The following is a 12,880-nucleotide window of genomic DNA, read 5'->3' on the forward strand; positions in this document are numbered from 1 at the left end:
CCGTCGGCTGACATCGCCACTCAGAGAGCTCAACTGTGTGAGAGCTTTGTACTTTGTGGCTTCATTGTGTACTGTATGACTACCCTCGGATGCTGCAGCTCCTGCACAAATTGACTGCTGCTGGGCAGCAGGCAAAGTCCAATGCCAATTACTGGACAGAGACATGCAGGGTGACCTGACAAGGGTCTTTTCAGACCTTGGAGATCTCCCTCATGCCTGGAAAAGCCTTATATTAAAGAATTTAAAGGGCTATGCTGCAAATAGCTTATCTGTCAGTCTGGAAACACCAATTGTGGGTTGAGATGAAAGAGGGAACCCTTAGGTATTGAAAGATACTTGGGGCTCCCTGTTTGAAGCTGGGAGCAGGCTCAGAATTACTGTACCTGAGCAAGGTTACTCAGCCATAGTGATCTAAAGGGTTATGGACAGTGCTCACTTTGAGCATTGCATATAGCTCATCTTTCCGTCTAGGGCAACTAATTATGCATCTACGTTGAAAGAGGGCACCATCAGGTATCCAATGATACCTGGGGAACCCTAGTATCTGCAGGGAAGCTTGCTGGTACTTTTAATTCATGGCAACCTGTGGCATGTAGTCAACAGAACGGTCACTTTCTAGGATTTTTAATGTTTCGATTACTTACCAAATTTGTTTAACTAAAATGTATTTGTGAGGAGCGAAAAATAAAATGAAACATAGAAATATGCACCTTATTATGTTGCAAGTGGGCACATCCATCTTTGCTTCCTGTCAATCATTGTTATAAACTTCCTCCTGTGCTCATGGACATATAGAAAAAACATGCAGAGGAAAAGAAACATTGAACAATTTTTACTTCTAATTTGCAATGTTTGCCTTGGCTGTGTCTAGATTCAACTGGGTTGTGATCCATTTGCAAAATGTTTTACATACATTTAAGAAAACAGAGCATCACGTGAAAATTGGTGAATAAAAATATAGTTTATTTTCAGTTTTTTTATTGGCTGGTAGTACATTTTTTTTAGTAAAGTGACAACTTTAAATGAATATACAAATAACATTTTCCATTACAAAGCAAATCCATTTGTTTTTCAGATTGAAATGTCAGTGATTGCTGCTCAGGCTGGATCTACACTGAATAACTTGGTTTTGAGAGCACAAGAAATGGTCCTCTTTCTACACTCTTTGCAAGTAGACAGGCAGGAATTTGTGTGTCTGAAATTCCTTATACTTTTCAGTCTAGGTAAGTACAAAATGTGTCCTTTCATGGGGTGAAAAAAAGAAGTGAGATAGAGGGAGTGGAAGATAATATGAACAAATTAGAGCACTTCTTTCACTTTTTTTTAATATTAATATAGAATTCTCATATAAAATTCTCCAAAATTCTCCATACTTACAGTTGGGCTATTTTGTTTGTTAAAATTAGAAAATTACTTTAATCCCTTAAGGACCAAACTTCTGGAATAAAAGGGAATCAGGACGTGTCACACACGTCATGTGTCCTTAAGGGGTTAAATGCCCCAAAATTCTCACTCTAGTAACTAAGTCTGAAGCAGAATACAACTGGCTGGGTACCTCCGCCAGCTAGCTAGAACCGTTAAATCTGCAGCGCTTCTGCACCAGTTGCCACAGTTTGATTGGGTTCCCTCTGGAGCTTTTCCACCTGACCAAGCTGCAGCTCTCCTCACAGGCAGGTATCGTCCCTACTGCCTATTCCACTGCAGCCATTCTTCCAGGCAGGTATCGCTCCCTCTGTCCATTTCACTGCAGCCTTTCTTCCCTGCAAGTTTCATCCTCTCTAACTATTCCTCTACAGTTCTGCTCCCAGTGATTGATATTGCCTTAATAAAGGCACTTGCAGCTATCCCAGTTGGGCTAGAGGGATCGTGCAGCAAGCCAACAGGTCTGAAAACTCTGTCACTGGGATCCACACAGGACACCCAGTTCCAAATGCAACTAACATACAATACTTTATTTTACCTGGGACTTGTCGATATGTTCGTTTCATCAATCTTACTGTGGCTCAATAAAATACAAATAACTAAAATATGTCAGAAAACATACAGGGAATTATAATAACTTAATAACATATTCATAAAGGGGTGGGGAAGACAATATAACACAAAACATCTGTCTGCAGAATTAGCAATATGCAAATCTACCTGAATATGCAAATTAACAAGCTTTGCTATTCAGGTAGCCTGGTAAGGTATAGCTGTTGCTACCAGCAGAGGGCACTATACAGGCTCTATAGCCAAACTCACTTGGTTGGTAACAAGCATCAGCAGAACAGGTGAGCACACAAAACATTTAACCATATTATATACACCTTGCAATTATAATGGTTACAGGGTGACTAAAACATAAGAACAAATCAGTAAAGTGTCCTTCTGCTCCCTGTGATGGTGACTACCATCACAGAGTGTATTTCTGTGCAAGCAAGGGGCCTCAGGACCAGGACCATAGTCTGTAGGCAGGAGGCTAACCTTCACACTCTTCCAGGAGTTTGTGGCAAGGGAGCGCTTGCCACAAACCTCAAATAAGAATAAGAATATCTCTCCAAGTTATCATACTATTGGCAGCAATTTCATGAATTATTATTTCTCAGCAGCTCAGGAATGTTAAAGTTGGCTACATATATGGTATAGCATATATTCCATGTATCCTTCTGTAGTATGCTAGTCATTGTCACTTTTGGATATAATATTCTTTGCTGCTACATAGTGCAACTTCCATTTCAACAGGTTCTCTTTATATCTGTATCCTTGTTCTAGGCAGGCAAATTGAGGTGAATCAATGCATTTCACATGGATGGTTGGTTAATCACTGAATGGTGTTCTTTGTTAGACTTGAAGATTCATTTCACATTTAACTGCAAGTCAGACAAATTCTGTCCTATCGGGTAACGTAACGGAATCTAGGGGGAACCAACTTGTGCAAGCCCAATTATGCTTGTTTTCATTTGTGATAAGGATTGCAGTTCCTGATAGCAGGAAAACATAGAATGGAATGGAGAAGAGGTTGTTTTAAAAACAAATTGGGTGGAGGCAAGTAAGCAGCTAAGTTTCCTATGATGGTCAAGAAGTCTTCCTCATCACGTGACCTGGACCTCATGTCCAATCAACAGGTAGCAAAAAAAAAAGACACTGATCATAGATTATAGCATGGCTGAGCAGGACCATGGGAGAAACTCTGCGAGCTCCTGTGCCTGGGTTATTAGAGTAGCTCCAGCCTCTAAGTGAGAAACATTCAAAATGAGTGGGAAAACAGTGGGATATGACAGTCATGCTCCTCTACACTCATTTACACTGTATTTTAGGGACTGTAGCTTCACTGACAGACCATGTACAAGAATATACAGTTTGCCATGGTTCTGTTCAGCCACACTACATTTAGTGACGATCTGGAGAGAGAATGCTGTAAATTAGACTTGTGCATTCTGCTTCAAATTAATTTCGATTCATCTGAATTTTTTATACTTGCCAGTTCTTCTGAATTACATAACTCCCAACAGCTATATGGACAAATCAAGAAACAAACTAAATAAGCAATGGAAAAACAGTTTAATTTGTTTTAGGATTCTGAGTTCAGTCCATGGCAACGGGTATGATTGGTGGGAACAATTATAATTGATGATTAAGGAACTAAATGTTGATTTTATTCACAGATAAATTGACAGTTGACCAATAAAAAGGGAGAAGCAATAAAACAACTATACATCCAAGCAGTATTTTTCCAGACACTTTGACTTCAGCTAATGAGGGTGACAGATCAGCATTTATAAATTGTGTTTGCCCTGGCTGTTCCTGTGTTGGAATGGGTCACTGATTCTTGTGTGAGACTAGTCTTAACTTTACATTACATCTAGCAGGTAGTATTGCCAGAACCACTAGAGAAAACCTTGAGTGGGAGATAGAAGATTGGCACTTGCTTGCAAAGGTGTGAACTTCAGCATTGCAGGAGGATTGCTGTAGTGTGAGGTCTAGCCAACTCGTGAGGCAGGAGCAAGAGAAAAGAGAGCTTCAAACACACGGTCAACTATAGGATGTCAGCACACAGTTGAGGTCTGCTTTTGTGGACATGTTGGAAAGAATATTGGAAAGCAGAGGGCAATCCATTGTCTATCTTCCCACCACTCTATTGGAATTGGCTCCCCACTATTGAGTGGGGATTGGGCAATAATAGGATGGTTAGTGTCAATTCATACTCCATTTAGGGAAATTACAGTAATGCCATTTTGGGAAAGGTCATCCAATTGTTCACCCACCTCATAAACATGATGGATGCCAAGTCAATTCTCTGTTCTGTACAAGTCTGTTCTTGATGGACTGTGAAGTCTGTGGAAAAGAAGAGTGCTTTTTGAGGAAGATGAGCTTGGTAGCAGCATTTTGCATGGATCAGAGTTAAATCAATTGGCTACAGGAAATATGAAGAATGTACAGTTAAATTGAAACTGATATGGAAGTGAATATTATTTGGATTACTGTGCTCTGATCCAGTGTGGGAAACAGATAATTATTTATTAAAGATTTAGATCATTATCATAATGTTTTATAGCTACATTATATAAATATATGTTACAAATGCTTTGCACTTTTGCTTCCATTTATGTTCTATGCCCTTTACACTGTAACAGCATATCCATACATGTAGGTGTAGACATTTTATCAACATTCTTAGTATTCTTAAACATTTTTAAACATTTATTTCTACAGAACCGTCAATGTTTCAGTTCCTAATTTGGAGAACTTTCCTCAGTACAATTAAATGTTCACTAAGCATTAATGTGCATTTATAGAATAGAGGAGGAAAAAACTTACCAACCCGGTGTTTGGTGTTGCCAGCATGCCTGTGCTCGAAGTGTGCATGTGTGTAGATGATCACACCATTCATCTAATGTGATAAGGTGCGGGCATTACCATTAGTGTGGTAACCAGGCCGTAACATAAACCATCAATCTGTTTGTGTTATAGAAGAGAAAGATCACCAAAAAGTGCTTTGTTCATAATGGTTTTTAGAAACTGCAATGTTTACATTTTTGATTTGTGTTCATAATGCTGTAGTGTTCCTTTAAACTGAAAAATATATTTAAACTTTACTTTCCAGGACTGCCAAAATAATAAAAAAATAATAATCTTGCAGTGAAGGGGTTAATTAAATTTTTATCAACATTCTGTTCCGCTTGTCATGTAACTCAACCAGTTATCATTGGTGCTTATTTGCACACTATATTCTGTAAGCACACTGTTTAGTGTTAGTGGCCTTACAATATATATATATATATATATATATATATATATTTGTGGTCGGACAATGAGCTGAGTTATGTTAGTGGTGCACATGTCGGCGTGGGGTGCCGAAACCGACATTCGGGTAGGCCTGTAAAAAGAGTGCCCACCACTTTAAATGGCTTGAAAAAAGGAGTGGTGGGTGGGGTGAACCAGACAGTCTCAGCCCAGAGGAAGGGGTAACCAGTGTATTTATAGCAATATCCCCTCCCACAACTACAGGCTCCGCCAATAGGCTCAGCCTTTCCATTTGTGGTCTTGGACAATAAGCCGAGTTATGTTAGTGGTGCACAAGTCGGTTGTGGTGTGCAGAAACCGACATTCGGGTAGGCCTGTAAAAAGAGGGCAAAATGTTAATATGTGTCTACATTATGCAATCAATACTTTACATTTTATCAGCATTTATAACATACCTGAAAGAGAAAATTCGTTAGTGGGCGATACTCTATAACACCAAGATACTGGATGACCTATGTTATGCCAAGTGGCAAAACAATTAAGCTAAATTGGTGACTTGGGAACCTAACTAGTTGCCAAGTGGCATTGAAAAGCTCTACCTAGGCTTTAACCCATTGGGTACGTTTGCCACCGAGCATTGTGGCGGGGTGTTGGCCTAACTGCTTTTGCCAAGAGGGCAGAGGTGCGAGGCAGTAACTATGATTTGGCCCGAGGGACAAATACCTCCATAGTTGAGGATGGGAGTTGGCCTCGCAGGACAGCTATATAATGGCACAAGAAGCCGAAAACTACCTATAGCCACTTACGGTACCTAACAGCCAAACCAAGCTAAAGATAAGTTATGTAGAGCGAGTAGTTGTAAGAAGAAAGGTAATATCGTAAAGTCAGTCATTTACGTGGTGACTTAAAATATGTAAATGCAAAACAATAAATGTGGCATGATTAGACTGGTGTCTGTGTATCTGTGTGTTTGTGTGTCTGCATTTGCATGTGTGTCCGTGTATGTATCTGTATATGTTATATGGTGTGTATTTGTATGTATGTTAGTGTGTGTTTGTATGAATGAGACACATTGAGGGGCGTGAGTGTGACACATAGAGGGGCTGGGCGGGGGGAGAGGAGGAGTGAGACATATGGGCTGGGGAGCCCAGGCCCTGTGGTTTCTAGTAACACCTCTGATATAATATAACTAAACCCCCATTATATGTTGCCTAGGAATCATTGTTTGGTGAATGAGCGAGTGCGCTGGATTGTGTATTTTGTGTGTTATATATAAATATTTTATTAGGGCTAACTTTATGGTAGATTGTTGATATCTGATTTTACTTCTACTTCTATGAGCACCACACATTATCCTTCACACAATACTTTAACATTATTAATGAAACTTTTGAAGCACCATAATGATTATGGTGCCAGCCTGACGCTATTCAAAGGTACGTAGTCAAACTGTTTTAGTATGGTTTGACAATTTACTTCAGTCCCACTGGGCATCTACAGCCACAGCCCCTACATCAGGGGCCTTAGGAGCCACCATCAGGGGGATACATCCAATATGGCTCTCTATTTTCACCCTCCAGCAGGCCTGGCTGTCAGAGCATTGATGCAGGTTACCCAGGGGTGTTTTAGCCGCAAGGCAAACAAGGCATTTGCCTTGGGCGGCATTTTCCAGGGGGCGGCAAAAAACGCCGCCCCCAAATGCCCAGGGCAAATGCCTTGTTAGCCTTGCGGCTAACTGGGCTGCCGGTCGGGCTGATGGGCTGGGCGGGCGGGCGGCTGGCAAGGGAGCTCTTCCTCTGAGCTCTCTGCTCAGCTCCCTCGCGCGCCGCAGAGTGAGTCTGGGAGGCGGAATATGACGTCATCTTCCGGCTCCCAGCCTCACTCTGCGGCGCGCGAGGGAGCTGAGCAGAGAGCTCAGAGGAAGAGCTCCCTCGCCAGCCACCAGCCCAGCAGCCCGACCGGCAGCCCCACTAGACCCCAGGGAGATAAAGAAACCCCCCCCAGCATTCCCAAAGTTAAGGAGGCTGGGGGGTAGGTTAAATTAATTATATATTATTATATTATATTATATATTATATATTATTAAATTATATATTATTATATTATATTATTATATTATATATATATTATATATTATTATATTATATATATTATATATTATATATATTATATATTATATATTATTAAATTATATATTATTATATTATATATATATTATATTATATATTATATATTATTATATTATATATATTATTATACTATATATATATATTATATATTATTATATTATATATATATATTATATATTATATATATTATATATTATTATATATTATTATATTATATTATATATTATTATATTATATTGTATATTATATCTTATTATATTATATATTATTATATTATATTATATTGTATATTATATATTATATATTATATATTACATTATATTATATATTATATTATATATTATATTATATATCAGAGAGTGTGTGTGTCTGACAGTGAGTGTGTGTGTGTGTCTGTTAGCTAGTGTATGCGTATCTGTCAGTGAATTTGTGTGTGTGTGTGTATTTCGAAGGCGTGACGGGGGGGGGGAATGGTTGGGTGGCTGTGTCGGGGGGGAGAGGGGCGCCTGAGTTTTGTCCTGCCTAGGGCAGCACAAAACCAGGATACACCACTGAGGTTACCACAGCAACACTCTGCAATGCAAGCATGCCGGGCTTGCAAGACAGAGGATGATCTGATGGAGGGGGAATATGGCATTATCTGTGCCCCTTATTCATTATACAGCAGATGGCATCCTGCACAATGCCACTGGGCCATCAGGGAGGGTAATGTCCCCCTATGGGCCACAGGTAAGAGACAGGGAGGGGAAATAAAATGCACTACACACACACACTGCATCCACTATACACACTGCATCCACTACACACACTACATCTGCTATGCACAACATCAAATCCCTATGCACATTTAAATAACTGAAGGTTTCTTAGTAGCACTCCAATGGCCATTAAAGTGTAAGCTCACCTGCCACATCAAGTCCTACACTAACAATTCACTTCCCTTCTTTAACCCCTTTCCGACAACGGACGTACCAGGTACGTCCGACAAAAAATGGTTGTTAACGACCTTGGACGTACCTGGTACGTCCAATAGTAAATCCCCACTTACCTGATCACTCCCTGGGCTCTGCCTGGGAGCTCAGGTAGAACCCCTCTGCCCGATCCGGCCCTCCCATGCCATGTAATCGCGGGATCCTCGCGATCAGATGGTCGGAATAGCAGGCTTGTGCAGTGCCTGCAGGGGGACGGCCTGAGCTCTAAAAGTTTTAAAAGTTATTAAAAAGTTTTAAAAAAAGTAAATAAAAGTACTTAGATCATATTATATATTTATAATTATATATATTAATATTAAAATACACTTAAAATAACGTTAGTTAATTTTATATATATATGTATAGATAAAATAAATATAATCAATCAATAAATAGAAAAATGTAAATAAAAAAAAAGAATAAAATTGCATTTAAAAAAAATTATATACCGGTTTATTATTATTATTATTATTATTATTATGATATTTATAGAGCGCCATCAAATTCCGCAGCGCTTTACAATGGGTGGATGAACAGACATGTAGTTGTAACCAGACAAGTTGGACACACAGGAACAGAGGGGTTGAGGGCCCTGCTCAATGAGCTTACATGCTAGAGGGAGTGGGGTAAAATGACACAAAAAGGTAAGGATAGTATTAGACTAGTGACAGTTGCAGAAGAGGAATCAGTCAGGAGCTATTAACAGTTTAATCGATACACTTTTTATGAAGAAGTGGGTTTTTAACGATTTTTTGAAGGAGTGGAGACTGGGTGAGCATCTAACGGAGGAGGGAAGCGAGTTCCACAGGAATGGTGCAGCCCTCGAGAAATCTTGAAGGCGAGCATCGGAGGTGGGAGTACGGACAGAAGATAGACATAAGTCTTCAGCAGATCGTAAGGGCCTAGACGGGACATACTTGTGTATACGGGAGGATAGATAGGTGGGAGCAGCATTATGTAGAGATTTGAAAGCAAGAACCAGAATTTCATATTGAGCTCTATATTTTATAGGAAGCCAATGTAGGGACTGACAGAAGGGTGAGGCATGGGAGGTGCGGGCGGACAGGAAGATGAGCCTCGCTGTCGCATTCATTATGGACTGTAACGGGGCAAGTTGGGAGCACGTAAGACCACTGAGAAGCGGATTACAGTAGTCAAGGCGAGAAAGGACAGTTTAAATTTGTTCTAACTGTATTTTGATATTAATATACATATATATTTAAATCAAAAAACTTTTAGAATGACGTTATAAATACATATCCCCTTAACAATTTTGAAAAAGAAAAATGGTTTGTAAATAGCAAAGTGCTACTTGTACTTATTGCCCTATAACTTGCAAAAAAGGCTAAGAATATGTTAACTTGAGTATTTCTAAACTCAGGACAACATTTTGAAACTATTGATCTTGGGTGTTTTTTGGCAGTTGTAGATGTGTATCATATTTTGGGGGTCAAAGTTAAATAATTGGATCTTCAGAAAGAACATTTGATGGTGAGAAAAACTGTATGTAATATATGTGGGTACAGGAAATGAGTAAGAGGAAAATTACAGTTAAACACAAACAACACAGAAATGTAAAAACAGCCCTGGTCCCAAATGGTAAGAAAATGGAAAAGCGGTCTGGTCACTAAGGGGTTAAACTAAAAGGCAAACTCACTAACTATACAGAGAGGGATATTTTTCTAAACCCCTGCATACTTATTAATAGGGGACACAGGGGGTGAGCGATAGCACTGTATCAAGGCAATAGTAATTGCTGCCTCCTGGGAGTAGTAGGAGTTTGGGAGCAGGATGCAATTTTGTAAGGTTATCAAACTATACTAAAATATTTCAACTACTTACTGTACCAGGGCACTTCTGGAAACATATACACTATTGTAAGCTGTATCACAACAGTATCTTGTCTAGGTTACAAAAATACCTTGAATTGTCATGAATGTAAATATCAACTACTATTCAGTTCCTACATTGCCTTTAATATTAAATGTTAGCAAGTAAGAAATAAAACAAGACCACCACCTATGCAGCTTAATTAAAATATCCCAAATATGTTTCACAAACTAGGAACTTGAACCGAGTAACTACATTAAATGAAAAACAGGAAGAAAAAAAAATTCAACCCAGGATTTATCTCCATAATTTTGTAGGAGGACAAAGTGCTGATTACATAGTGGAGTCTAAACTTAGTCTGCAGACAGTGTGTGATAGCTCACTCACTAAATGTTAATTAACATAAAGTAAGTATTTGGGCATTAACTTGTAATTTTATCAAGAACATGAAAACAACAAAAAGAGATAGATAGTGGAGTTTGAGCAGATGAGAAAACTGAATTATATTTTCTTTTGTTACAAAATACACATTTTACCTTGGATATTTCACAATTTAGCTACCGATACGTCTGAGAATATTAATTATTTTTTGAAAATTAAAGTGCTGAGAATTCTGACGCATGTCATGGTAAAGCAATATAAAAACCTAAAGCAATTGACACTTTTATAAATTAACCTTGTCACAACCACAGACTGTCAATCAGACAACCAATCCTCTTACTTCCTGGATGCTTAACTCAGTGGAGTTGAACTGAAGAGGCAAGTAATTACTCAGAGTACCTACCTTAAAAAAGACTTCTCAATGAGCTACACTGGGAAGATTGTGATTGGACAGCCACAAAAAGTCTGGGCAGAAGAAGAAAGGGTGGGCTTGCAAAGGCTACAGACAAGAGATCTGCAGATTTTGCAAGCTGTTCCCAATGGAAAATTGCATCATTAAATGCATGCACATTTTTATTGTAGGTTTACCTACAATATAGTGTTTATTTTTATTTGGGCAGTTGAGTGTCCCTTTGAGCTGCTAAGGCACAGCATATTAAAAAAATTTTTTCTCAGTTTGATCCCATAAATCTTCTTCCGTTTCAACCTATACATTATATTCAGGGATATAATTTTTAATTCGTGGGGTAATTGCTTCTTGATCCAAGGAGAGTTCTGACTGACATTCTGGGGTCAAGAAGGATTTTTTTCCTGGTTTGTTGCATAATTGAAAAGCGCTTTAAACTGGGTTATTTACCTTCTTTTGGATCAACTTTAAAAACGTGAAGGCATATAGACTATTCTCAGTTCTGAGCATAAACAATGTTTTCCTAACTCTTTTAAGTGGACATACCTCAAACCGTGGCATGGCATGTGGGGACATAGGGGAATATGAGGACATATTGACCACCAAATGCTTTTTTTTTACTATTTGCTCACTGGCTGCTAGTGCTTCAGCTGTCAAATTTGATCTACCCTTCTGGAAATGGATCACCAAAGCCTATCTTTTCAATGTAAAATATAGGTTTTGGATTTGATGTATGAACCAATATTTTTTGCATTCTAAAAAGCCTTTAACTGCTGAAATTAAGTAAATTTGAAAATGCTTATAAACCTGATCAATATAAACCTGATCATCAGGAATTAAATCAAGATCTTGTTTGAAAAAAACTGACACCACAATCTTTTTTTTTTTATTTTATTCATGTTAGCATTCATAAATAGAACATAACAAAATTACAGCTCAGGCAAAGTATCTACTTTCCCATTTGCGAGCAGCCGATCGAGAGGTGGCCACACCTGCACCTAGGAATCTCCCCAAAAGTGTTAAATTGTTCAAAAATAGTTTACAATTTAAATTAAAATTGATATTGAAAATTAAAATTATCATGAAGTGGTGACAGTATTTGCAGTGGTCTTTTAAGAGGACATTACAGGGCTGCAAACAGTTCAGATAGGGAAAGTATAAAATTATTAAAGAGATTACAAGTGAAAATAAATTAAGGAACAAAAAAGGAAAAAAAACCTACAAATTGGCCACAGCTCATTAAAGATTAATTTTGTTTTCGCACAATAAAAGACAGGAAAGTAAATATTAGATCAACAACTAAAGCTAAAATGCTTTAGAAAGCTACAAAACTCTCTTTTTACCTGAAGGTCATTATGTATAACTGAAGAAACATAGAAAATACTGTAGTAATAGAGTTAAAAAAAATTTCTTGTTCACGTTGTTTTATTATTTAATTTAAAGGAAGACAAGTTGCTTTTTAGTTACAGTTAGGTAAAAATGTTTTCAGCTTTTTCGTTTATCTGTCTGAGAGACAGAAACAACAGTTAAACTTTTGTTCCAAAATAGATCATGTTTGCAGAACCACATCCAAATCCGATACTAAATGGAACCACAGATATTGTGTCGGCATAACACCACTGTTGACACCATGTTTGGAATCAGAAGTAGCGATAACTTGAAGAACGTACGTCATAGGGGTTGAATTAAACCTGTCACTCCACGGGAATGAAAGATTTCTCATCGCTGCAGTCTTCAACAAATCCGACTTAGATTATTTCACCCGTTTGTTTGTTGCTAGACAAAATAGTGTAAAGTGGATCAGGATAAGAGGTGAAGAGATGCAGAGAACAACTACATATTTTCACAGCTCATTCAAAAGGGACTTTAAGGACATGCAATGCACTTATTAAATATTGCATGCAAGCAGAGGTACATTATCTGTGGTGAGTGGTGTG

At 38.3% G+C, this 12,880-nt stretch overlaps 1 protein-coding gene across 1 annotated transcript in view; it reads left to right on the forward strand.

Annotated features, from left to right (window-relative positions):
- NR5A1 (nuclear receptor subfamily 5 group A member 1) overlaps positions 1 to 12,880 on the forward strand; it is a 223,024-nt gene that overhangs the window by 179,972 nt on the left and 30,172 nt on the right. Inside the window, exon 5 of the mRNA XM_063431107.1 lies at positions 1,076 to 1,223. Coding sequence (XP_063287177.1) covers positions 1,076 to 1,223 — 148 coding nt within the window. The remainder of the gene's footprint in view (positions 1 to 1,075; positions 1,224 to 12,880) is intronic.

The sequence above is a fragment of the Pelobates fuscus genome, chromosome 9 (assembly GCF_036172605.1).
Source record: "Pelobates fuscus isolate aPelFus1 chromosome 9, aPelFus1.pri, whole genome shotgun sequence".
NCBI classification, from domain to species: domain Eukaryota; kingdom Metazoa; phylum Chordata; class Amphibia; order Anura; family Pelobatidae; genus Pelobates; species Pelobates fuscus.